Consider the following 26065-nt stretch of genomic DNA (forward strand, 5'->3'; position numbering starts at 1 on the left):
AACCGGGAAGCAGGGATAAAGTTATGCTTCTGGCCCCCACCAGAGAGTTCTGACTCGTGGACCTAACTCCACCGTCAGTGTCCCGGGCAAACATGCGTTATGGGAAATGTAGTTCATACGGGAAACCTGCTGATAACATTTCACCGTTGTAAGATTGTAAGACGTATTTGTCACATTCAACAACTTCTACAAGTTACAAGTACTTGGATTTGTAAACTATTTACAAAAAATAAAAAATAAAAAATCGCTGTGCACATTGGACAAATGTATTCCCAGTTCCAAATTTAATAAAATAAAAACCTTAGCGTTACTTACCAAATCAGGGCTGATGCGCGCTTAAGAAAACGAGGGCAATAAGACTAATGAAAAAAAAAAACTGAGGTGGAGGTGGTTTGAAGCAGGGGGATAAAAGTGCGCATTACAAACAAACAAAAACAAATTAAACTCTGTTCCACATCCTCACGGGCTGGCCAAGACTTCCCCGCATCAAGGCAAAATCAAGATGGCTGACTCAGTTTACCTGACGGAGCGATAAGGCCCACCCACCAGAACGGCATGACGTCGATAACGTTATGACACTACTGTGTGGTTTCTAAACTTTTTAAGCGTTCCACACAAATTAGCTATAAAATATGGAGCCCTATTCAATTAAAGTGGCTTAAATCTCAACAGAGCTCAACACTTTATAGTTTGGTCAACTACATAACGACATTTGACTGTTGTGACCCTATTAGTTATGAGCTAGTACAACGGTTTGGGATTACAGTGTATAAAAAAGTCAAACTTATCAGGATACTACTGTAATTCGTTCATATTAATATATATTTCAGTAGATTTTATAATTTTTATATTGAATTAATTTACATTTATTTTATTTTACTCTACATCGGTACTACGGGCATTCAATTAAAACAGACACAATAATTACAAAATATCAAATACTTTATTTAAAACACTGCACGTATAACACTTAAAATACAGTCTTCCACTGCTGGAACAGTGCATCTTCACCATTTCTCCTGTCTTAGGATGTTTCAGAGTGCATTATGTTTTATCCTCTGGATTTATCCTCACAAAAAAATCTATAAGCAACAGAAACATAATGGGGAAAAAGACATAGCCATCTGCAAAACCCAGGTGCTGCTCCAAAACATGGCCACCACCATTGCTCACCATCCACTTTGTTAGTGACAGTTTTGTTAGTCTTCTCTGAAAAACATGTAGTAGAAATGGCACACTTTTAAAATGAAAACCCCACATTGAATACACAAACTTCTCAAAACCATATTGTTCTCTTACCATGAATGATCAGTCTCAGAGTGGTTGGTGTGCTCATGTTTTTCTTGATGCTTCCTTGCAGTTGCCTTTAAAACACACACACACACACACAAAATGCAGTAAATCTTAAATTCCACTGAAAATTATAACAAACTAATTCTAAATCTAGAAAGGCAGCTAACAGTTATAACAGCTATAAAACTTGTCTAACCTAGCAAACATACATTATTTTTTTTTTTCTTAGTAGGCTACTGGCCAACAATAAACTACTAACAACACAAAATTGCACATTAGCTAACCTAATGTTAATATAAGATAAGTGTTGCTCGTTAAAAATAATTTTTATTCTGTAACTTAATTCAATAAGCTGGCAAAAGCTGTTTGAAACAACAGCGCAGTTTACCATAGTAAAGTTTGCAACTGCCATGTTGCCGGGTAAAAATTACTAGGTTAAACACAACCACATTCTTGGAACACATGTGCTGTGTGAACGGAACAGGACTGGACAACTAGTGTCTGTCACTTCATTCAGTGCGAGACAGCCGCTCCGCCCCACAAACGTGCCTCTACCATTTGTTGTGTGCTTTCAAGTGTGGATTCGGTAACTTACAGTGACGAAGAAATGAGCTGTGTGTCATCTGAAAGTATTATATCCAGTCTCCACCGGAGCCGTTCCCTCTCGTCAGTTTTGTGTTCTTCGTGCAGCTCAAATGCTCTGCTCTCCACTCAAATTTAAAAGCTGCTTTCAGTTAATGATGATTTGATGGATGAACTCGTGGCTTGATTGGACTCTTGTTGTGTCAGAAAGTGGTAAATAATTTCAGTTTTGTGGATGTCGCCATCTTTGATATTGCTTTGGTCACTGTCGCTAGGTTACTTGTGAAGAATATGGGCTTGATTCCTGTTGCACATTCATACATACAGTATTCAAAAAGCGACTGTAAGCTGCTGTGTGAGTAAGTAAATGTGGTTCTCAATCCCAAAAAAGTCTCAGACTATACCAGGGTCAGAAATCAACAGGGTCTTGGGGGATGATGACACCAAAACATTCAAGTTAATAGAGCAAAAACATTCTCCTGCACATAAATCTATCACGATTATAGTGAAATGTGAAAAAGAAAAGTGTCAACTGCAGCACTACATCAGACGTTCATTAGACATTCATTCATTTTCCATTAGATGTCTTATGTTTATTGTATGTTTTTTGCAGTGTTGAGCATTATAACCAACCGCACAGGTTTCGTTTGAGCTTTTGAATATATTAGTCAATGAGGAAAATGTCTTTGACCCAAACAGTATGGAAGGCTATGTCTATATATAGCATATGCGTATATTGCTAATGCTGATTTCTCTTGTCTTTATTCTGAATTTTCTTTAGAACACAATCAACTAGAGAATGCCCAGAGAAGAATACAAGATGGTGAATTGTTTTTTATGAAATCATTTAATTCAGCATTAATATCAGATCTGTTTTCATCAACAAAATAATATACAGGTGCATCCCAATAAATTAGAAAGTCATAAAAAAGTTTCTTTGTTTCAGTAATTTAACTCAAATTGTGAAACTCGTGTATTAAATAAATTCAGTGCACACAGAATTAAGTAGTTTAAGTCTTTGGTTCTTTTAATTGTGATGATTTTGGCTCACATTTAACAAAAAAAAAACACCAATTCAACAAATTTGAATATGGTGACATGCCAATCAGCTAATCAACTCAAAACACCTGCAAAGGTTTCCTGAGCCTTCAAAATGGTCTCTCAGTTTGTTTCACTAGGCTACACAATCATGGGGAAGACTGCTGATCTGACAGTCATCTGCAGGTGTTGGTCCACTGTGTCTTTTGAAAACCAAAGTCACTGCACCTGTTTACCAAGAAATGTTAGAGCCCTTCATGCTTCCTTCTGCTGACCAGCTTTTTAAAGATGCTGATTTCATTTTCCAGCAGGATTTGGCACCTGTCCACAGTGCTAAAAGCACCAAAATGTGGTTAAATGACCATGGTGTTGGTGTGCTTGACTGGCCAGCAAACTCACCAGACCTGAACCCCATAGAGAATCTATGGAGTATTGTCAAGAGGAAAATGACAAACAAGAGACCAAAAAAATGCAGAAGAGCTAAAGGCCACTGTCAAAGAAACCTGGGCTTCAATACCACCTCAGCAGTGCCACAGACTGATCCCCTCCATGCCATGCCCAATTGAGGCAGTAATTAAAGCAAAAAGAGCTCCTACCAAGTATTGAGTGCATATACAGTAAATGAACATACTTTCCAGAAGGCCAAAAATTCTTTTTTTTTTTTTTTGGTCTTATGAAGTATTCTAATTTGTTGAGACAGTGAATTGGTGGGTTTTTGAAATGTGAGCCAAAATCATCACAATTAAAAGAACCAAAGACTTAAACTACTGTGTGCACTGAATTTACTACATGAGTTTCACAATTTGAGTTGAATTACTGAAATAAATGAACTTTTCCACGACATTCTAATTTATTGAGATGCACCTGTATGTCAAATACTTTACATTTCTGTTCTCAAGTAAATATAGTCCTCATTTTATTTGTTAATTTATTGATTTCACATTGATTTTATCTTGAAGAAATACTTGTGTCTTTCCAACCTAGTTTTTGTTATCTGTTATCATGTGTGTCTGTGAATGTGTGTAAAATAATGGTTAAATAAAAAACAAAAACAAAACAAAACAAAACAAAAAAAAAAACTTGCAGACACATTTACACAGAGAATGATTTCAGCAGCCCATTTTATTTAGCTGGAATGATGGGAGGGCCTCTCATCATGTGGGTTGTTCAGTGATAAGTGAAAGTGAAAATAAACCTTCATTATTTTCTTCGTGACCATTACAAACTGTCATAAGAACTCTTGATTGGTTAATTAATGTAATATATCATAGCAACAATTCAAAACTGAGAAGGTAAGTCATGTAACAAAAAATGACATTTGTCCGAACAGTTTGTTTAGCATGAGTAATATAAGGTCAGAAATATGTTTTCTATTGGTTTAGAACAAAGAATACATAATCTTACAAATGTAAATGTAATATAAATGTAAGAGCTTCATCTTTTTTGTTGTAGATGCTTTTACAAATACAAATTGTAAAAGAGTCAATGTTGTATGTAGATACATTTTGTATATTTGCCTACTTTGCTTTGACTGGTTTAACCCGTTTTCTTGTAAAAGAAAGATAAGAGTAACTATGTATGTGTGTGTGTGTGTGTGTGTGTGTGTGTGTGTGTGTGCACCAGTGTGTGGTTTATAAGAACACATTTGTACAATGACATAGGTATTCTAATGTGGTTTATGTGGACACTTCCTGTGTCTCTGTAATTCAAAGCGCTTAAAAAACATAATAAATGGTCCTCATAAACCACATATGCCAACATCCATGTGTGTGAAATGTTATATTTTATTAAAATTTATGTGTAGATTATATTCTGAGGCAAGACACACATACTGTAATGACACATTAAGTTCATAAAAACCAAACCAAAACAAACAAACAAACAAACAAACAAAAAAAAAACTCTTAAGTTTATAAAGTTTGTTTTTCCATATTTTTCTTAACAGAATTTGCATTCTCTGGAGATGAAGTTCTTTTGCTTGACTCTCCTTATTATTAGTGGAATTACAGATTCAGGATCAGGTAATTTTTTTCTCTGTTTAAAGCGAGTAAGTTGTTATGTATGAAAGTAATTCCTCATTTATATAAAAGTATCCTGCATTTATGAACTCAGACTGACTTTCTTAACCATTCTTTAAATCCACAAAAGAACTAAAGTCATACAAGTTTGAGAGTAAATTATGACACCTCATTTCACCAAATTTTTATGACAATGTACCTTTTTTTTTTCTTCTTACAGAGCAGTATGAAGTCGTGGGTCCTGCAGATCCTATATTTGCTGTAGCTGGTGAAGATGTGATTCTGCCCTGTTCAGTCAAACCCAACATCAGTGTTGTGGACATGAGAGTGGAGTGGTTTAGACTTGATCTGAAAGACTCACAACTAGTGCATCTCTATGAGGATCATGTAGACAAAAACACAGATCAGAGTCAGTCCTACAGAAGGAGAACAAAACTGAATCATCAGGAACTACAAAAAGGAAACGCATCACTCAAACTCTCATCAGTCCAAATATCTGATAAAGGACATTATAAGTGTTTTATTCAGTCCAAATCCTGGTCTGATGATGCCACTGTTGATTTTAAAGTTGAAGGTGAGGAAACCAATGAAAATTAATGTGTAGACATTTTACATTTTGTGTAGATGTTACTGTTTTGTGTTTATATCATGATAAAACATGTTCACTCATTGAATGATCTTCTTCTTGTTCTGTAGCTGTAGGACGTCCTCCAGTGATCACTGTAGATGGGTTTGATCATTCAGGAGGGCTTCATTTACAGTGTGAATCTGAAGGTTGGTATCCTGAACCTGATCTTGAGTGGCTGAACAGTGAAGGAGTCAGATTGAGTTCAGAAACTACAGAGACACATAGAAATGCAGACAGATTCAGTGTGAAACACACCATCATTGTACATCACAGTGTCGGCAAGATTCACTGCAGAGTCAAACTGAGACATCACATGCTGGAAACACAGATTATCACCACAAGTACGTACTGACACTTTTGTTCCTGTACTTGTTTGTCATCTTCTCATGGTATTTTTGATTCACTAAAATGAATGAATGTTTATCAGTTCATTATACGTTATGTAAAGCTAAAAGCTTTAACAGCATTAGGTTCATTATGTTTTTGTATTAACAGTTTGCTGTGTATGTACCATTCTGAACTGATCATTAGATATTCTAATTATATATAATGCTTATATATTTTTAAAATGTTTATTTTACACAAAGTGCTTATTTAGGGTTTTGTTTTACAGCTAATATGTTTAAACTTTGGAGGACATCAGTCACCCTGTTGTTGGTAGCTGTTGTACTCGGTGTGACTTCTGGAATCCTGATAGTTGTGTTTGTTCATAAAAACAGAGGTAAATTATTTTTTTCTTGTTATTTTATATATTTTTAAAACAATCAAACAATCAATCTTGGGATTGTTACCTGGTTAAAAAGAACTCATTCACATCTTTTCAATATAAATGAAAGAAGAGAGACAGGTCTGAAGCTATCTGCAAGTGAAGTGTTTAAAGTATGTTTTTTATTTTATTTTTTTGAGCTGGGTTTACCCAAGCCTGCTTGAATTCAGTGGGGAAAATGCCTGTGAGAAGAGATGTGTTGATGATATCTGTGAGTGCTGGCAAGGGTGTAGGAGAGATTGCTTGGAGAAGGAGAGGATTTCTAGAGAGCAGGTTGTAGGATGACTAGAAAGAAGAAGTTGCACTAAATAAAACAGTGTGTAAATACAGACAGACTAAATCAGTCAACATAATGAATAGAAGGTGTGCAAGTTAATCAAACAATAATAATAATAATAATAATAATAAAACATATAGTAACAGATGAAAGCCAAGGTGCTCCATAACAGGTTCTGTTCAGAGAATACGTTGTTATCGCTGATCGCTGAAATTTGCCTTAGTTTTTGGAACTGACTGCTGAGTTTATTTGCTTACTTACCTTTACACATACCTGGGTATGTCACAAAAAACGCTTTCTGGAATACTTCCCATGTGTATATTGCCTACATATTTAATGTTGTTTTCTCATGTTTTATTCTTAAATTTGAGAACATGAATTTGTTTTTATTAGGTTATTAATTCATTGTTTATTTAAAGTCTGTTTTCAGCCATAAAATAGTAATACAGACTCTGTGTATTACTGTTGTGTATATCTTGGGTCTTGGTCACCATTTGTTTGTATATTGTATATTTATTCAGTTAGCAGATTTACATAACTTGGTGTACTTAACTAGTTGTTTGTTAGAATTATAAAAATGATATAATTGCACTGGTATTTTCTCATCTTTTTCTGAATTTTCTTTAGAATGTGATCGTCTGTTACAAAGTAAGAAGATAATTATAATGCAAGGTGAATTTGTTTATATGGCTTTATTAAAATATTAATTCATTACTTTTAAATTGTGCATTCATTTATGTATACAATTCATTATATTTTATTACAAGATATATAAATTCTGTAAAAAGTCTTCTTGGATTTTGTTGGTCTTGAAGTGGTGATTAAAAAGTTTGATCTCATTATTGATCTAAAGATTCTGTTTTGAACCCTTTATAACTTCATACTTTGTTTTTAGATATCATACATTTAAGAACACACGCAGGTGAGTACAAATTACTCATGTTTTATAACAGTTTTTTTTATATAATATTAATTTACCAAATTCATCATCATGTCAAACATTTTATATGTATTTCGGGGTTTTGTATAATGCACTGAATAAATGCAATCAAATAGTTCAAGTCCTTAATGATCAAATGCAGTTTATATTGTGCCACCAGAGAAAACATAAATGTTTAACTAAAGAAAATCAAGACAAAAAAACGTCTCCGATTATGCATATAACCATGGTTCCCCGAGTATATTAAATGAGACGTTGCGTCCCCTAGAGGGCGCTTTGAGGGAATGCCTTCAGCACAGGGGTGTCCAAACTTGGTCCTGGAGTGCCGGTGTCCTGCAGAGTTTAGCCCTGCGTTCCATTCAGAAGGGCTCATCTCTATGCCCTAATCCCTTCAAAGGGTTTACCCTCCTGAGTGAGAGCTTCAAAGGGTGTAGGAGAGCAAACAACTGTTTCTTGAAGTGCCCTTCTGTGTCATCATCCCGTGACCACACGGAGGCGCCGTCATCATGGAAAGAATCAGCGCAAAGGATCATGGGGGCCCGAAGTGTCCATCAGTTGTACCCTTCGAAATCCTTCATTCCGAAGGGTACTTTAAAGTGGTCAGTTTTGAGCACTTCGGTTTGGAACGACCCTTCAATATGGCAGCCATGATTGTTTTCACTCCAAAGTGCCCTTCAGAGGGCGATATATCCCATTTGGAACGCACCGTAGTTCCAACTTGCCTTAGCACACCTGCTTGGAAGTTTCTAGTATGCCTAGTAAGACCTTGATTAGCTGGTTCAGGTGTGTCTAATTGGGGTTGGAGCTAAACTCTGCAGGACACTGGCCCTCCAGGACTGAGTTTGGGCACCACTGCTTTAGCATGACTGGTGTCTGAACCAAAAATCTAAACACGGCAATAAACTTGACATTGGCAGGTGGTAGCCTATGACATCACTACTGCTACACTCGACGCCAGAGACAGTTAGAAGAGAGCCTGTATACTACTACTGTCTAAGCGGAGCTCTGGAGAGTGGAGGCTTCAAAAGAATGACTCTCTTAAATGAGAGGAAGCCTGACGACACTAACCAAAATTATGGAGCTCTAAGAGTGAAGATCTCAGCATAACAACTAAAATGAGAGGAGACCTGGCTACATGCAACAGCAGATAACAGTAAGCGAGGCTCATCAGAAAGCCTACGTACTAATGTCACTGAGGAGCTCTGGAGAGTGGAGGCTTCAGCAGGATGACTCTTAACTGAGAGGAAGCCTAACAACACTCAATCCTAGTTAGGTAGCTCTTAAAAGTGGAGATCTCAGCAGAAAGATTCTCTGAAACGAGAGGGGGTCTGATTATACTCAACAGCAGAGACAGTAGGTGAGGCTAACCAAGCTCCTACATGCCGAACGGAGCTCTAGGAAACAAGCACTCAGAATAAAGACACTCTAAAGCAGAGATCTCAAACTTAAATCCTGGAGGGCTGCAGCTCTGCAGAGTTCCCTCCAGGAATTGAGTTTGAGACCACTGCTCTAAAGTGAGGGGAGTGCAATCATGCCCCCGCCCCCCAACCCCCTATTTCCAGTGAGCCTGGGATGGCCATACAAGCTGTACAAATCCTCAGGTATCAAGAGAAAACCCCTGACACAGAGGTGCACACTCTTAGCATGCTTACCAGGTGTTTCCATACACAACAGTCTTGTATGAAGACAAAGTAGAGGATGACCAGTTCTACAGATGACCTTTTATACTCATAGCTGCAACAGTAGTGACGTCTTATACTGCCTGCCAGTCAAGTTCATTGTCGTGTTTAGATTTATGCTTCAGACACCAGTCATCCTGAAGGCATTCCCCCATAGCACCCTCAAGGAGACACAGCATGGAGTTCCCTTTCAAAAGGGAATCAACACAGCAATGAGCAAAAAAAAAATATGACACGGAGAAAACAAACTCAAAGTAAATAAAATGAAACAGGAAAACACAATTAGAACAATCATTAGTAGACAGAATGTGAGAATTATGAACAATGTTGTTTAGAAAATAATGTACATTAAACATTACATTTATTTAAATATTTTGAATGCACAATTTAATTATATTTAAATATTTTTATTTTTATTTATCTTGTAAAGTTACAGTGATTTCTGTAAAAATAAATAAATAATTCTGTTTCTTTTATTATATACTTATCTGTAAAGTATTTGTTTTCTCAATATTTTCAGCAGTGGATGTGATTCTGGATGCTGATACAGCTCATCCACAACTCCTTGTGTCTGATGATGGGAAACAAGTGAGAGGTGGAAAGACACGACTGGAATTAATGAATTTAAAAGAAGAAATATTTAAAGAATATCTTGGTGTTCTTGGGAAAGATGGATTCTCCTCAGGGTGTTTCTACTTTGAGGTTCAGGTGAAGGGACAAACTGAGTGGGATTTAGGAGTGACCAGAGAATCTGTTAACAGGGAGGGCTTGACCATTGTGAGTCCCATGATTGGATACTGGACTGTGAGTCTAAGAGATGGGGAGTGTTGGGCTCGTAAATCTCCACATGTCTCTCTTCCTCTGAGTGTAAAACCTCAGAGGGTTGGTGTGTTTGTGGATTATGAGAAGGGTCTCGTCTCTTTTTATGATGTGGAGGCTATGTTCCTTTTGTATTCTTACACTAATCAGTATTTTAATGAGAAACTCTATCCATTTGTTAGCTTGGGGTATCTGAGGAATGAAAACTCCACACCACTGATTATCTGTGATGATTACTACTAAGATCAGTGACTGGATTAACATGATGAAATAAATGGAATAGAAGGAAACACAAGAGCAATAGCAATAAATATTAAATCTTTTTTACACTACCAATAAAGAAATGTGGACATTTGGATAATGAATGAAAAGCATCATGAAGAGCTCATCATAACTGTCCTTCTTTCAACAGTGTTTGCTGGTTGTTGTTAAATCTCTAGAGGCTTGTACCATGATGGTGGCTGAACAAGCTCTGAACAATGGTTACAGGATTAGTTTTGAGTTGACAATTCAGCCCAGTCCAGTCCGTCTTTGCTGGTACCATGCTGATCATCAACTTTTTCTGTCAGCTCAGGCTCTGTTTCTGAGTTTATGGAAAGCGTGTACATGAAAGTGTAACATCAGTAACAAACAGCCAAACAAACTGAAACTTGTCTGGCTAGTTAGCTAAACCAGCTTCATGGTACAGGCCCCACATTTAGCAAAGTTGGAATCAAACAACAAGCTCAAATACTGTATAAGACATTTTTTTATTTGTGTCACATTTTACTTGCGACTTCATTCCCACAATACCATATGGTTTTCATTAATTTACTAGTGTGTGGAAAGCAAAAATAATTAGTAGATGCGTCCAAACCTTGATTAGATTTTGAAAACAGATGAATATTTACTCATACTTACACTCATGCACAGCAAATGAGATGGACTAAACAGTTAGTATAAGCAACATGCCTGAACCAGTGTTCAGCCGTTCAATTTTATCATTGTAGGGTGGTTTTGTTCACACACTGCTAACACACATTTATATCCAAAGGTGCCCTTTAAAGAGTGCAAGTTGTAATGTATAAAAGCCATTTTTTAAAATATCTTCTTTTGAGTTCCATAGAAGAAATAGAATATAAAAATAATTATGTTTATGTAGTTTATTGCTGCTTTCTTTCTCATTTACAGAGGAGTATAAGGTAGTTGGACCTGCAGATCTTTCCTTCTGCCAGAGCTCACAAATATTTAAAGGTCTAATGGCACTCTTGTCCTCTAGAGGGCATTTATGTGTGTCTGCAGTACGCTGGTCCTGTTAATGTTCAGGTGGTGGCTAACATGCAGAGAGGAAAGAGTTAATCTGTTACCTGAAGGGCAATTTACAGTGGAAACTTTTGCGTTTTTATTGTGGAGAAATTGTAAGTGTTAGTATGCTAGTATTCTATGCAAATACACCCTGAGAAGAGAGTTTTATCTGTTAATTTTTTGAGAGGTTTCCATTTATTTGGGAACTTTACTTTTACTTTTGTGTTTTTGTATTTGTCATTAAAACATGATGTGCCTTATTAATAATTTTGTGATTAGAAATCAGGACAATGACTGTGGATTAATATACATTATTGATCATAGTTCAATAAAATGTGTTTTAAAATTCATTAATAGTCAATCAGTATGGTATAGGAACCATGCAATTTGTCATTGTGTTATGGTAAAATTATGTTAACTGTAAGAAGTAAAGAGATAAACTGTTAATAAAATCTGCTGATGGTCTTTTAAGAACTGCAATAATATCTTACATCATACAGAAGTTATGTATGTCCTTAATTGATTGTTCTGGGTGGCAGACATGTATGTAAATACAGAATAGATCTGTTATACAGATCCAATACCTGTTTTGAGCTAATTAGATATTTTAAATGTAAGTTATCTGTGTTTATACAGGTATAATTTCTTCAATTGGACTAATGTCGATGGTTGATTGTGTGGCATTCATGTGATACCATCACAGTTTCATCCACTGGTGTGTCTTTGATCTGGAATTTCATACAGGTCCATGGATACAGATAACAGAATCAAATGCACTTTCCTTATTGGATGAAAAAAGACTTTAAGCATGTTATTTTTATTTTTTATTTGCATGTATATGGTGTGTGATTTGTTGTCTCAAAGAGTATTGTTGATGTCACTAAGTCCACTTAATTGGCTGTTTAAACTAGTTAGAATCAGCAAATTGATTCAAAACATTAAATCACATCCTTCAACTAATGGCAGTTATTAACCCTTTAGCCAAAGCCTTATGCTGTTATTCTGAGAATAAGAAAATGATTTCAGCAGCCCAGTTATTAAAGGAGAAGTCCACTTCCAGAACAAAGATTTACAGATACTGTACTCACCCCAGATGATTTTGAAGTCGAGGGAAAACATGAGATGGGAGTTTTTTGACATACCCTAACTGTCATGAACTGGAAAAAAAACAAAAACAAAACAAAAACAAAAACGTATATACATGTATTTGACATTATATAAATTGTATTATTTTTATGAAAATAACCAATCGTTTCGCTACATAAGACCCTTCTTCCTCGGCTGGGATCGTTTACAACCGCATTTGGGATCAACTGCACTTTGGCAGTTCAAACTCAGGGCATCATATCAGTCCATTATATGGAGAAAAATGCTGAAATAATTTCCTCAAAAAACATAATTTCTTTACAACCGAAGAAAGAAAGACATGAACAGTTTGGATGAGAAGGAAGTGAGTATATTTTCTGTAAACTGTTGTTCTAGAAGTGGACTTCTCCTTTAACTTGTATGATGGGAGGGACTGTGTAATCGTTTAAGATGTTCAGTGCTATGAGAAAGTAAAACTAAACCAGGAATGATCTCCGTATGTATCCTCTTGGATGATCTTAATTATTTACACTCTTAAGAACAGTCAGTATTGCATTAAAGGTAAGTCATTGAAGAACTGAGAAATACTTTTATTTGAATAAGTAAGTCTAAATAGATTTTCTGATTTTAGATTTTCTGGTTATTTGTAATGTAAAGAAAACACATGCATGTTAGCTCACTATTCTGTGAGTTTTCTGATTATAATGCATGCCTCTTCTTTTTCTTTTCAGCATCCATGTCCTTTAGAGATGAAGTTTATTTGTTTGACCCTTCTGATTATTAGTGGAATTACTTACTCAAGATCAGGTAATTATTTGTATTCAAGTGTGTGTTCATGTGTAAAAGAAAGAGGAAGAGATAAATAATAAGTAACTTATATAAGGGACAATGTACAATCAGCCGGGCATAGTCCAACTGAAGGAGTTTATTTAGCATTCATAACAATTTTTCTGTGCATTATGCAGCTTATTACAAACACTTATCAAATAAACAAAAACTCAAAATTGTTTTGTTGTAGAAACTGCAGAGACAAAGCACATGGCATTTTGAATAATGTGAAAGCAGATTAGAATTTTGAAATGTATTTCAACTGTTGTAGATCTGTAGAACAAACAGACTGTCTGCTGCTTCTAATTTAAGGCCACAAAGGCCATAAAATACAATGAAAGTATCAGTCGATAGATTTTTGTGAGGAACAGCCCAACATTTTGGTTATCATTGTAAGTTTACTGTTGCCCTAAAGTCAAATATGATGTGTTGTGATAATTTTACATGTAAACCAGCAATGAGTGGTGCCAATGGTAGGCAATGGTCAATGTCATTTTAGAGGCTGACAGCCCCTTGTAACTGTCCCGCAATGTTCTGTATGGACATAATGCTAAATATCTATTTTTGTAGAAGGAGTCATATAGATTTGGAACAACATGAGGGTCAGTAAGTGATGAGACCTCAGTTCATATGTTAAGGTAAAGACAAAATCTTTAGGACTGTGTAATTTAGATGTGCTGTTTTTATATATATAACAGAGCAGTATGAAGTCGTGGGTCCTGCAGATCCTGTATTTGCTGTAGCTGGTGAAGATGTGATTCTGCCCTGTTCAGTCAAATCCAACACCAGTGTTGTGGACATAAGATTGGAGTGGTTTAGACCAGATCTGAAAGAGGCACAACTAGTGCATCTCTATGAGGATCATGAAGACAGAAACACAGATCAGATTGAGTCCTACAGAGGGAGAACAGAATTGAATCATCAAGAACTACAGAGAGGAAACGCATCACTCAAACTCTCATCAGTCCAAGTCTCTGATGAAGGACGTTATAAGTGTTTTATTCAGTCCAAATCCTGGTCTGATGATGCTACTGTTGATGTCCATGTTGAAGGTAAGAAAAGCAATATAAGCACAAACATTTAGAGTTTAGAAATTTACCTTTGGTGTAGGGAAGACTAGGATGTTTGTATCATGGGGCCAGTTGAGACCAGAAAGTTGTTGCAACTTTCATGGTTTACTTCTGCTAGACCCACAAAGATTGAACACAATGAAATGAGATGGTGTATAAGCCCACATTTGACACATCTATGAAAGTGACTAACAAGCACACACACTGTCTTATGTTTTTATATTCTTTGTCTATGTTATCCTTAGCCTTTTTTAATTATAAATATGGGGATGGTATTAAAATGATTTTGAACAAGTCAATTTGAATGTATGTACAAAACATCCATATTTTGCAGATTTCAAGACAGCTTCAGTTAGTAGCAGGCAGATGTGATATAATATCAGTGTTAGACATAAATAGTCCAAAACAACAACAACAATAATCATCATCATCATAACAACTTAATAATAATACAGCATTTACTGAAAATTATAGACCTTGAAGCAAAAAGTGTTACAGTTATCCCCAGTCTCCCCTATATTTTGCTCCTTCATGATGTAGTTTGTCTCTTGTCAAACTAACACAGAAAACTAAATGTTAATCTATAGCTGTAGGAACTCCTCCGGTGATCACTGTAGATGGATTTGATGATTCAGGAGGGCTTCATCTACAGTGTGAATCTAAAGGTTGGAATCCTGAACCTGATCTTGAGTGGCTGAACAGTGAAGGAGTCAGTTTGAGTTCAGAAACTACAGAGACACACAGAAACACAGATGGATTCAGAGTAAAACACACCATCATTGTATATGAGAGAGACCGGATGATTCACTGCAGAGTCAAAATGAGGCATCACATGCTGGATACAATGGTTATCAACTCAAGTAAGTATAGACTATTGTTTTGTAATTATTCATGATGTTTTTATGGTTATTTGATGATGTAAAATAGATCAATTAATTATCAATACAGTGCACACACACACACACACACACACACACACACATATATATGTAATACAATTAAACATTGTGTATATACATACATACATATACATACATATATACATATATACATACATATATATATATATACACAATGTTTAATTGTATTACATTATTAATCATTTTAATCAAACAGTAATAAATGTTTGACTGGACACAATGTGCTCAATTGTAAGTCACTGTTTTGTTTTGCAGATAAAAGGTTTAATCCTTGGAGGATATCAATCATCTTGATTTCAGCTATTGTTTTACTCATTGTGATTGCTGGAATGCTGATAGCTGCATTTATTCCTAAATACAAAGGCAAATTTCTTGTTTTATTTTTATTTAATATATTTTATGTAACTAAATATAGGATTGTATGGCTAGTTGTCATTTGTTCCCTATCTGTCAGTCCATTCATTCAGATTTGTTCTTTGGAGCCAAGAGGACAAGTCTGTGCTTCTCTCTCCATTCATCTCTGCCTAGACACTTTGTTGGAAACTTACAGCACATTTCAGCAGCCCTCTCGCTCATACACACTGATGCAAGAGTGCAAGAGAGTTCCCCCTTGGTTCAACAAGCAACTAGAAAGAAAAATTTCCAAAATAGAATATTCTCTAATAAGAAAGTTTCTCTACAAAGAGTGGGTTTCTCAGTAAGCACGGATGAAGAGTGTATTTTTAAAGATGACTTTGTGTCTGTGTGTTCCTAGGTTTGATTCATGTATTTTATCTTCGGATGGCCACAATTGCTATCTCGCCTGTTTGAGGCACACACGCTAAGAGGACATTCATGGATGGATCATGTTCTCACTGCATGTGACCAATGCTGCAGTCGCGACTGTCTTTTCTAATGAAAGTCACCTCAGCTGCTTCCCATCCCAGTCCTTCTGTAGTGCATGAGGCCATGCTAGTGAGTGCTCAGGGTGACAGTGAGAGCTTTTCTTTCTGGAAAATCCCAAAGGCTGCACCAGTCCAGCCATCGTCTGCTCATCAGCAGGCCGCTAAGAACCTGCGGTAGGCTTCGAAGTGGCCATGAGACCGGCAACCCAGGGCTGACCCACCCCTGAGAACGAGAGGGGACTCATTCCAGTGGTGGGACAGAAGGAGACTCAGTTGAATTTTTTGTTGCCAGAAACCAGGTGGCCAGTGGCTTTTTCACAGTCCTTTTTCCCTGGGTCATTCCACAACACTAGATATTCACAGCCTTCAGTGTTGCAATCGCCATGGGTCGAATGAGAACCCTGGCAGAGCGCAAACACATTGCTCTCCCATGTTCTGCTGAAACTGGCCTTTATTATGAGACAGGTATGTGTGATGAGCCACCAACACCCTGTGGGCCACTGGAGCAAAAAAAAGGGGTTTTACATCCCTTACTTCATTATGCCCAAGAAAGCTGGTAGATTGCGACCTATCTTAGACCTGTGAGTACTGAATCAGGCCTTTCACAGGCTCCTGTTCAAGATGCTTATGCTGAGACACATGCAAAAATGTGCCTGGCATCAAGATTTGTTCTCTGCGACATACCCGAAGGACATGTACTTTCATGTCTCAATCCTTCCTCTGCTCAGAGCATTTTTTAGTTAGATTTTGAGGGACAGGCATATCAGTACGAAGTCCTCCCTTTTGGGTTGTCCCAGTCTCCTCGCATCTTCATGAAAGTCAGAGAGGCCACTCCTCCCCCTCTAAAGGAAGTGGGCATGCATTGACAACTGGCTGATTCTACCTCAGTCATGGGAATTGGCATGCCAGTCCTTCAGCACCTAACCTATTTGGGACTTCAGGTCAACTGGGAGAAGAGTAAGCTCTCCCCTGTGCAGAGGCATCTCTTTTGTTGGCGTGGATTTGGACTCGGTTTACAATGACAGTGCGCCTCATAGGGGATTGTGCTTGGTTATTGCAGAACTGCTTGAACCTGTTCAATAAGACAACGGTTCCTCTGAAATACTTTCAGAGGCTCCTGGTGCATATGGCTTCATCAGTAGTGGTTGTGCCATTGGGGTTAATGCATCTGAGACCGCTTCAGCACTGGATTTGGATTCGAGTCCTGAGATGGTCATGGCACTGTGGCACACATTGCCTTGGTAAGACCTCAGGTAGTTGTTTCTGTGTATGTCCAGGCGTGCTGTTGTCACAACAGACGGCTCCAAGACAGACTGGGGTGCCATGTGCATCAGACGTGCAGTCTTGGAATCCTAGATAGGGCTTTGTTTGCACTAGCACATCAGCTCTCTAGAATTGTTGGCTGTACTATTAGCCCTGAGGCGGTTTTGACATCTGGTTCAGTTCAAGCACATGTTGGTCCGAATGAACAACGCTACAGTGGTGGCATACATCAACTGTCAGGGCAGTGTCTGCTCCCGTCGCATGTCACAACTCGCTGACCACCAGAGGGCGCTGTGAGCTACTCATATTTCAGATGTCCTCAGTCACAAGGCTGACACATTTTTATGGCAAATCATGCTCCGAGGAGAGTGGAGACTCTCCCAAGAAGGGGTTAGGTGATTTGCAGTTGATTCAGGCTCAGGAAGTCTTGTTTGCCACACAGGAATCCTCCCATTGTTCTCTGTGGTCCCTTCGGCACAGGTACACTAGCTCACAGGTGGCCCCAGGGCCTGTGTAAGTACCACAAATGGACGTATTTCCATATCCTAACTTCACCCTTCAGGTAGGATGTTGTTGCCACAGTGTTCCTTTCTTGGCAAAGAGAAGAGAACACTTCTCCTAAGTAAACAACTAAGTGTACTCAGCCTTAAGTACACAAAAGAACTAGAGGCTTTACAGCAGGAGTGACCGCTCCCAAATGAAGAGTAAGCTGGTCCCCTTAAGATAGGGAGACCTGAGGTAATTTATGCTGGGCGTTGGAAGACAACGTAACTCCACTTTTCATTCTGGCACTCAAAAGCCTACCACCATCTGCACCACCATCTCTCATGACTTAGTTCTGTTGTGGTATCATTTAGTATACACCCCTAGTGTCAATCATTAACACAATTTGGAAGTGACTGACAGATAGGAAACTCCTCAGTTAATACTGTAACCTCTGTTACCTGATGGAGGCAACAAGATCCTCTTGGCACAATTTTGATCTGGCTGCTGAAATGGCTGGGACACTTGTCTTGGTACCTTAGCACAAACCTTAATAAATGTATCCACACCATGCCTTTATACCCATATGATGGGGGAGCAGCATTTAAATTACACTCACAAATTCTCATTGGCCTTTTCTGAAGTATCTCAAGTGCGACCTCTATTGTTAGTCATCGACACCATGTCTCATTCCCTCCATCAGGAAACAGAGGTTACATTAGTAACCAAGATGTTTTACTTATATCTTAGTCCACTAATAGTGTCCAGCAGTGGGCATACACACAGGACTGTACAAATCTGTCATTTTGTTGTGAAATTTATGAAGTTATTTCACTATTAATTTAAATAGTGAAATAACTTCATACTATGTATATATATATATATATATATATTTGTCATATGAGGGAAACTGTATATTTTAGATCAAAATGTTTGACATTTTTCATAATTTTTCATATTTTTTAGATGCATGTTCATAGAATATGCATTTGAATTATTAATTTATTCAGTTACCATGTGTACCCATGTGTGATGTTATCTTTATTTAATGTTGTCTTCTCTTGCCTTTGTTCTTAATTTTCTTCAGGAATCTATCAACTAAATAATGAGAACGAGACAATAAAACAAGGTGAATTAGTCTTTTTAAGTTATAATTGTATTATTATTATTATTATTATTATTATTATTATTATTATTATTATTATTTGTCCACAAAATATCTACTTAACAGACACTGTGTGTCATTTTTAAAAATATATATAATTTCTGTTATTTGTAGCAGTTCTTCCTTAACCAGAAATATGGCCTATATATATTTAATGTAATTTTCTCTTGCATTTATTCTGAATTTCAGATCATGATAAACTACAGGAGGTGAAGAGAAAAATACAAGAAGGTGAATTTATCTTTTATTTTGTTATTATTTCACTATTATTTTAAATGTTTTTGCAATTTTTCATTATTTTTCAGTTTGTTTATAACGACAATTCGCCAGAGTACAGAATTCAGTCAGCAAACATGCACACTGAATAAAACTCATTTCAGCGATGACTTACCTGAGCACCTCTGGCTGGCCATTACATTCATAAACTCAAAAGAATCATGTGTGATTGGTTATAATGCACAACACTGTAAAACGCATAAAAGAACTGTGATGAGATACAAGCAGATCTAAATTTGGCGCTGCAATGAACAGTTTTTATTTCATTTTGTGCAATACAATAAGCAACACTCACTGTTAGAATCACAAAAGTAGACAAACAATCAAAGTCTGGTAAATTATGATGTCCATAAATTATGATGCAACCTGTAATGACATGACAAAACACACCACCTCTTTTTCCTTTCGTGTGTATTTTTTTAAAATTTTTGTTTCATTTAAGTTTACAGCGCAAATCTGGCATGCATTTGGGTGGTCTACTTTTAATAGGAGCTAAATATTTCTCTACATCTCTTGTCCGCCAGATTCTTTCTCTTCTCTAATCCTGCAGCTTTCTTGTTTACCTTAGTGTTAGCGTGGCACCAGTCAAGGTATTTCTTTAAGTTACTGGTGTTATTTCTTGATGTAGAGAGTCTCCTTAGTGTGTCACATAGATTGCTCTTAATTATTTCGTCATCACAGCCATTGAATTCAGCAATAGGAAATAGCAGATTTGTATTTTTTACTTAATTTCAGAATAAAATACGTTGTTGTAAAGTGCATTACTGAGATTGTATTGGGTATGATATTATCAAAATTGTATTAATAATGCGTTATATTACTGTGTTACAGCAAAAAGTTTTATTGCAATGGTTTTAGTTTTGTAATGTGTTATTTCAGGACTGTCCATGTGTGATGTTAGATTTAATATTTTCTATTTATTCTGAATTTTCTTCAGAATGTGATAATCTACAGAAAGAGATAAGCAGCATACAGAAAGGTAAATTTTATAAACAAATTTATTTTTAGAAGTTATTATTTCACTATTTAATTACAGTTTTAGCCCTTTTTTGCATTTGCATTTGTATTGCAAAACTATATGTGTACCCATGTTTGATGTTATCTACTTAACTTGTTTTCTCTTGCATTTATTCTGAATTCTCTTCAGAATCAGATGAATACAAAAAGAGAATAAAGCGAGGTGAATTTGTATTTTTTAATTATAATTTTATTATTAATGTAAAGTCTATTTTCATCCACAAAATATCAACTTATTCCACTATTTGTAGGTTTTTTCCTCAGTCAGAAATAATTATGGCCTGTATATTTAATGTAGTTTTGTCTTCCCTTTATTCTGAATTTTCTTCAGAACATGAACAACTAGAGATTGAGAAGAGCAGAATAAAAAAAAGGTGAATTTATCTTTTATTAGGTTACTATTTTTCTATTATTTTAAATGTTTTTGCTATTTTTAACCCTTTTTTGCATTTGTGTTATTATTTCTTTCATATAATAGATGCATGTTTATGAAATGTACATTTGAATTATTTATTTAGTTACCATACATACATGTATGTGATGTTATCTATGTTTTCTCTTGCCTTTATTCAATTTCTTTTTTCCAGAACATGATCAACTAAAGGAAGACATGAGCAGAATACAAGGTGAATTTATCTTTATTATTATTTCAATATTAATTCAAATGTTTTTGCCATTTTTACCCATTTTGCCCTTTTTTCTAATTTTGCATTTGCATTTGTTGTGCACAACCATATGTACCCATGTGTGATGTTATGGTGTTTTCTCTTGTTATTATTCAGAATGCTCCTCAGAATGCAATCAACTTGTACAGTATGGCAACAGGAGGTGAGTCTTTTGAAGTTTCATTATTAATTTAAAGTCTCTTGTCATCCACAAAATAGTTATTGAACGGACACTGTGTATTCTTACTTTTCGTCATATGAGGGAAATTGTACATATTAGGTCACCATTTCTGGTAACCAGAATGCCATTTTTAATCATTTTTCATACTTGTTTATTTGTTTGTAGTTATTATTATAACATAATTATATCACTTTAATTTAGTGGCAGTTCACACACACACACACACACACACAAACTTGTATAATAAATGCATGTCTATAAAATATACATTTGAGTTATTAATTTACCGTATGTACATGTGTATGGTGTAATCTGTTTAATATTGTTTTTTCTTGCCTTTATTCTGTATTTTATTCAGAAAATGATCTACATTTACAGAATGAGAACGGGAAAGAGGACAAGGTCAGCTTTGTGGTGGTTATTTGCCCCTAGTCATGCACTACAGTTGTTTAATGCACACCTGGCCATTTCTTAATTATTAAGCCTGCTTTGAACTGCCAAACATGACAAACACTGTCTATCCATTTATAAAATAATGAATACATATTTATATTGTATGCATGTATTTGAACTATTTATTCAGTTAACAGTTGATGCAGCCTATAAACACATCTAAATAATAATAATTCATATTTAAAATAGGCAGTTGTTTTTCAGAGTGATATCAAAAATATTGTCATGCCAATGTTGTTTATTCTTGTCTTTATTGTGAACTTTATTTAGAACAGAGTCACATGATGATTACACTAAATGAAGAATTTGTTTTATTATTAATTTATTCATCACAGTTTATTATATGATAAGTAGTCTGTTTTAAGTCCTGTTGGTTTTGCTGGTTTTATCTCATTATTGATCTTAAGATGAATTCTTTTATGGACCCTATATAACTTCAAACTTTCTTTATGTTTTTAGTGAACACACAATCAAAAAAAAAAAAAAAGAAGAAGAAGATGGAAATAAAATATGTCTTTTACGATGAGGTGCAGGTGAACTGAGTGGTATTCAGGCCATCAACATGAACGGTCTGAATTCTAAAGATAAATACTGGACTGTGGGTCTGAGTAATGTGATGCATTGCGCTTGTGATTCTCCATTTATCTTTCTTTTCCTGTGTGTGGAACCTCGGAGTGTGTTTGTGGATTATGAGGAGGGCCTGACCTCCTTTTATGCTGAGTCCATGTTTCGTATCCACTCTTACACTAGTCAATCTTTTGATAAGAATCTTGCTTTTTTGGGTCTTGACAGGCTTCACTAATCATCTATGATCATTTCTGATAAGAATAAATTTTACAATGATTAATCGTTCAAGTCCTTTCAGATCCTAAATGATGAATTCTCACAAAGTGATTCATTATAAATTAATCTATAAGGCATATGCCACTCCCTGTTTATTATATAAAATGAAAAGAAAGTCTGACCCCTTCTGTCACCTGTGAAATAGCTCAAATCAAGGTACATATATACATATGTTCTGGGACTGTCCTCGAATTGCATTGCTCTGGTCCTTGGTACAGGACTTTTTGTTGGATCTACTGCTTTTTCTTTTGTTGTGTAATTCATCCCTGTCACTGTCTGTCAATCAAAAAATTATTATGTCTGCTGCTCTTACTGCTGCCAAAAAGGTTATTCTAAATTTGTGGTTGGATCCATCTACTCCAGTTAGATCGATGTGGATGTCATACTTGCTGGACATTGCCCTTTTGGAGTGTACCACAACCAAAATACATGGTGCCACCAGAAAGACAATACAATTTTGGTTAGACCTTACTGACACTTTATCAGACCTCTTGAAATCCTCAGATGTACAGGTCATCACGCTAATATTATTGTGTAATGTATTGTATCCCATGTTTTTATTTTATTTTATTTTATTTTTATGTATATGGTCAGATCTTGGGCTCTGCTGTATAAAAGTTTTAAATCAAAAATGTTTAATAAATAAAGAATTAAAAAAATATAAAATTTTACATTGTTAGAAATTTTTAATCTTGTTGTTTTAGAAATTTTTATAAATATATATGTTTTTAACATACTGTAAATATCTCTGTCCAGATCACTGTTAATTGAGGGCCACACTTTATACAAGAAGTCTTTCTTTTTAACACGCACTTTTACTACTCCAGATGTAAATCATCATGAATAACATCTTTATTCGCAATTTGTCTTTTTTATTTATTTTTTATTTTTGGTACTTGTGTCTCATTTTAGTGCTTCATTGTGCTTAAAGTCATGAACTGCCTGTTTTTTTTTTTTTTTAATTTTTAATGTTCACTTGTATTGTCAGTGTGATTTTACATCAAAAAATATAATTTAGAAGTAGCAGGCTATTTTTTCATATTTATTTTTTATATTTAAAAATTAAATAAAAGAGGGTAGGTTTAGGGGTGGGGTTAGGTGCGGCCATTCGTACGAATTCAGAGAACAATGTCCTTTGAACAGACTAAAGCAGAGATGTTTGGCCATAATGCACAGTGCCCTATTTGGTGAAAACCTAAAGAGCATATTAGCACAAACACCTCAAACCAAAGGTCACACATGCCGGAGGGCTGATGATTTTGGGCTTGTTTTGTAGCCACAGGACCTGGGCATCTCATAGTCATTGAGTCAACCATGAACTTCTCTGTATACCAAAGTATTCAAGAGTGAAATGTGAGGATGTCCATCCGACAGAAAAATCTTGGCCAACATTGGGTCATGTGACAGGACAATAATCCCAAACAGAACAGCTGAAAAAGACGAGAATTAAGGGGTTGCAAAAACCCAGGCCAGAGCTCATCCTGACTCAATGCTGTGGTAAGAGCCATGCATAAACAAATGCCCACAAACCTCAATAAACAGGAGCAACATTTTAAAGAAGAGTGGGCCAAAATTCCTCCAGAATGATGTGAGAGACTGATAAAGAAATACAGAAAATAAATACTTCAGGTTATTGCTGCTAAAAGTGGATCTACAAGCAAGTGAATATAGGGTGTCCTAACTTTGTCACACATGACTTTTATATCTTGGCTTTATTGTTGTTAAATAAATGATGACGCAGTGTGTGTGATATGTCATTTTTTTCTTCTTTGTCTGAGGTTTTATTTTACAAAAGTTAAGACCTGGAAAGGAACAGATCATTTTTTATTATGACCTGATACAGAAAAGCATGTAATTCAATAGGGTTTTCACATGACTGTACATGTATATGGTTCTGTTGATGGAGCAATCCTGTGTTTGCATCTCTCTATTTCCCCTCCTCCTACTACAAGGATGTATCAGTGGGTGGTGCTAAAGAGGCAGTGATGTAGAAGCAGACCTTGGTCTACTGCAGAGGCCGGCTTTCGCTGTGCTGTTACATCATGACGTGGCACACTCCATAATGAGTCATTTTTTGAAATTAGTTTCAATAAAAGCAGTTTTTTATAAGAAAGTTCTGAGTTTTAAACCTTACAGAATGTTTTTACAGTACATTGGCCTGTTATATGTCAAGGGAAATTTGATTTCTCAGTTCATGACCCCTTTAAAGGAAAATGAAAAAATGAAAAATTGGTCATGTACCTGTCACCATCTTGTTGTTCCAAAACCATGTGACTTTATTTTCTCTGCAGCAAATAAAAGATCTTCAGAATGACATCCTCAGTCACCATTGACTTTCATTGTATAAAAAAGATACAATGGAAGTGAATGATTTATGATGTATTTTCATGATATTTACATTTTTACTTACATATATATATATATATATATATATATATATATATATATATATATATATATATATATATATATATATATATGTATATATATATATGTAAGTAAAAATGTAAATATCATGAAAATATATATATATAAAATATATATATATATATATATATATTTCATCATTCATCATTCTGGTACTTCCAAGTTAGACTCATAAAAACACCTATGCTCATGTGCAAACAAGTCCGTGCTCAACAGCACAAGTAGGCTATATCACCAAATTGCACACAGAGTGCACGCACATTGATATATTAGTCTATTAAAACTCAAAATTTCAGGCATTCTAAATTGTAGATGGCAAAAATGCTTCTGTATGCTTTTTATATTTATAATAGTCAACTTTTGCATATGATAATACATTTAATAATATTTTTATAAAAGTTCAGTAAAGCAATAAGTGACTTACTTTTTAGACATAATATTGCTTGTTTTTGCTCAATTTCGCCGAACAAAAATAGTTCCAAACAAAGATCACAGCACTGTTTTGCATCTTTGATCAATGGATTGTGTTTACTTATTGAATGAATCAGCTTTTTGAACCAGCTGGTTGATAAAAAAAGGTTCAGTGATTCACTCATTAACACAGTCAAATGCTTTGTTTCTGAATGAATCAGCCATTTGAATGATTCGGTTGAATCTCTATGACTCACTCATTAATAGTCACTTGCTGCCACCTACTTGCAGTTTTAATTTCACATTTTGACTTTTTTCACGTCTTAAATTATTACATAAGTACAATATAAGTACAATACATATCACATACTTTAAAGGTTTTACTCAAGTAATATTCTAAACGGTGACTTCAACTTCTTAATTTTCTGGTAAGTTATCTGAACTTTTACTTAAGCATGACTTTCATGTACTTCATACACCACTGGGTGTAGTCCACTACCAATTGGCTTTAGAAACTGCCTTGTAATAATATATTGGTGTTTTCCCAGCCCTGTGTGTTACATTAAAATGCCTATGTCCCAACTTTTTTTTTGGAGTGTGTAGCCATCAAAATCAAAATCTGTTTATATTTACAAAATAAAATTAAGTTTGCCATTAAAAGCATTGGAATTTTTTTTCTTTTTACTTTAATCAGTTGAAAATGATAAAGGTTATAAACTATAATTATAAAGGTTAAAGAGAATGGACATATACCATATTCTTGATTTTA

General features: G+C 35.5%; 1 protein-coding gene across 1 annotated transcript; it reads left to right on the forward strand.

The window, feature by feature from the left end:
* Positions 1-2654: 2654 nt before the first annotated feature.
* LOC127162009 (butyrophilin subfamily 1 member A1) lies at positions 2655-23070 on the forward strand. The gene is made up of 22 exons (XM_051104784.1): positions 2655-2698; positions 4859-4934; positions 5152-5505; positions 5628-5900; positions 6173-6280; positions 7230-7274; positions 7498-7524; positions 9742-10266; positions 13042-13049; positions 13142-13217; positions 13937-14290; positions 14896-15168; positions 15484-15591; positions 18946-18987; positions 19213-19254; positions 20237-20278; positions 20447-20479; positions 20648-20687; positions 20902-20942; positions 21099-21144; positions 21521-21564; positions 22075-23070. Exons 1-21 carry the CDS (start codon positions 2675-2677, stop codon positions 21525-21527), a joined length of 2544 nt encoding a protein of 847 aa, XP_050960741.1. The 5' UTR covers positions 2655-2674; the 3' UTR covers positions 21528-21564; positions 22075-23070.
* The last annotated feature ends 2995 nt before the right edge of the window (positions 23071-26065 follow it).

Source organism: Labeo rohita, unplaced genomic scaffold, assembly GCF_022985175.1.
Source record: "Labeo rohita strain BAU-BD-2019 unplaced genomic scaffold, IGBB_LRoh.1.0 scaffold_80, whole genome shotgun sequence".
NCBI lineage: Eukaryota > Metazoa > Chordata > Actinopteri > Cypriniformes > Cyprinidae > Labeo > Labeo rohita.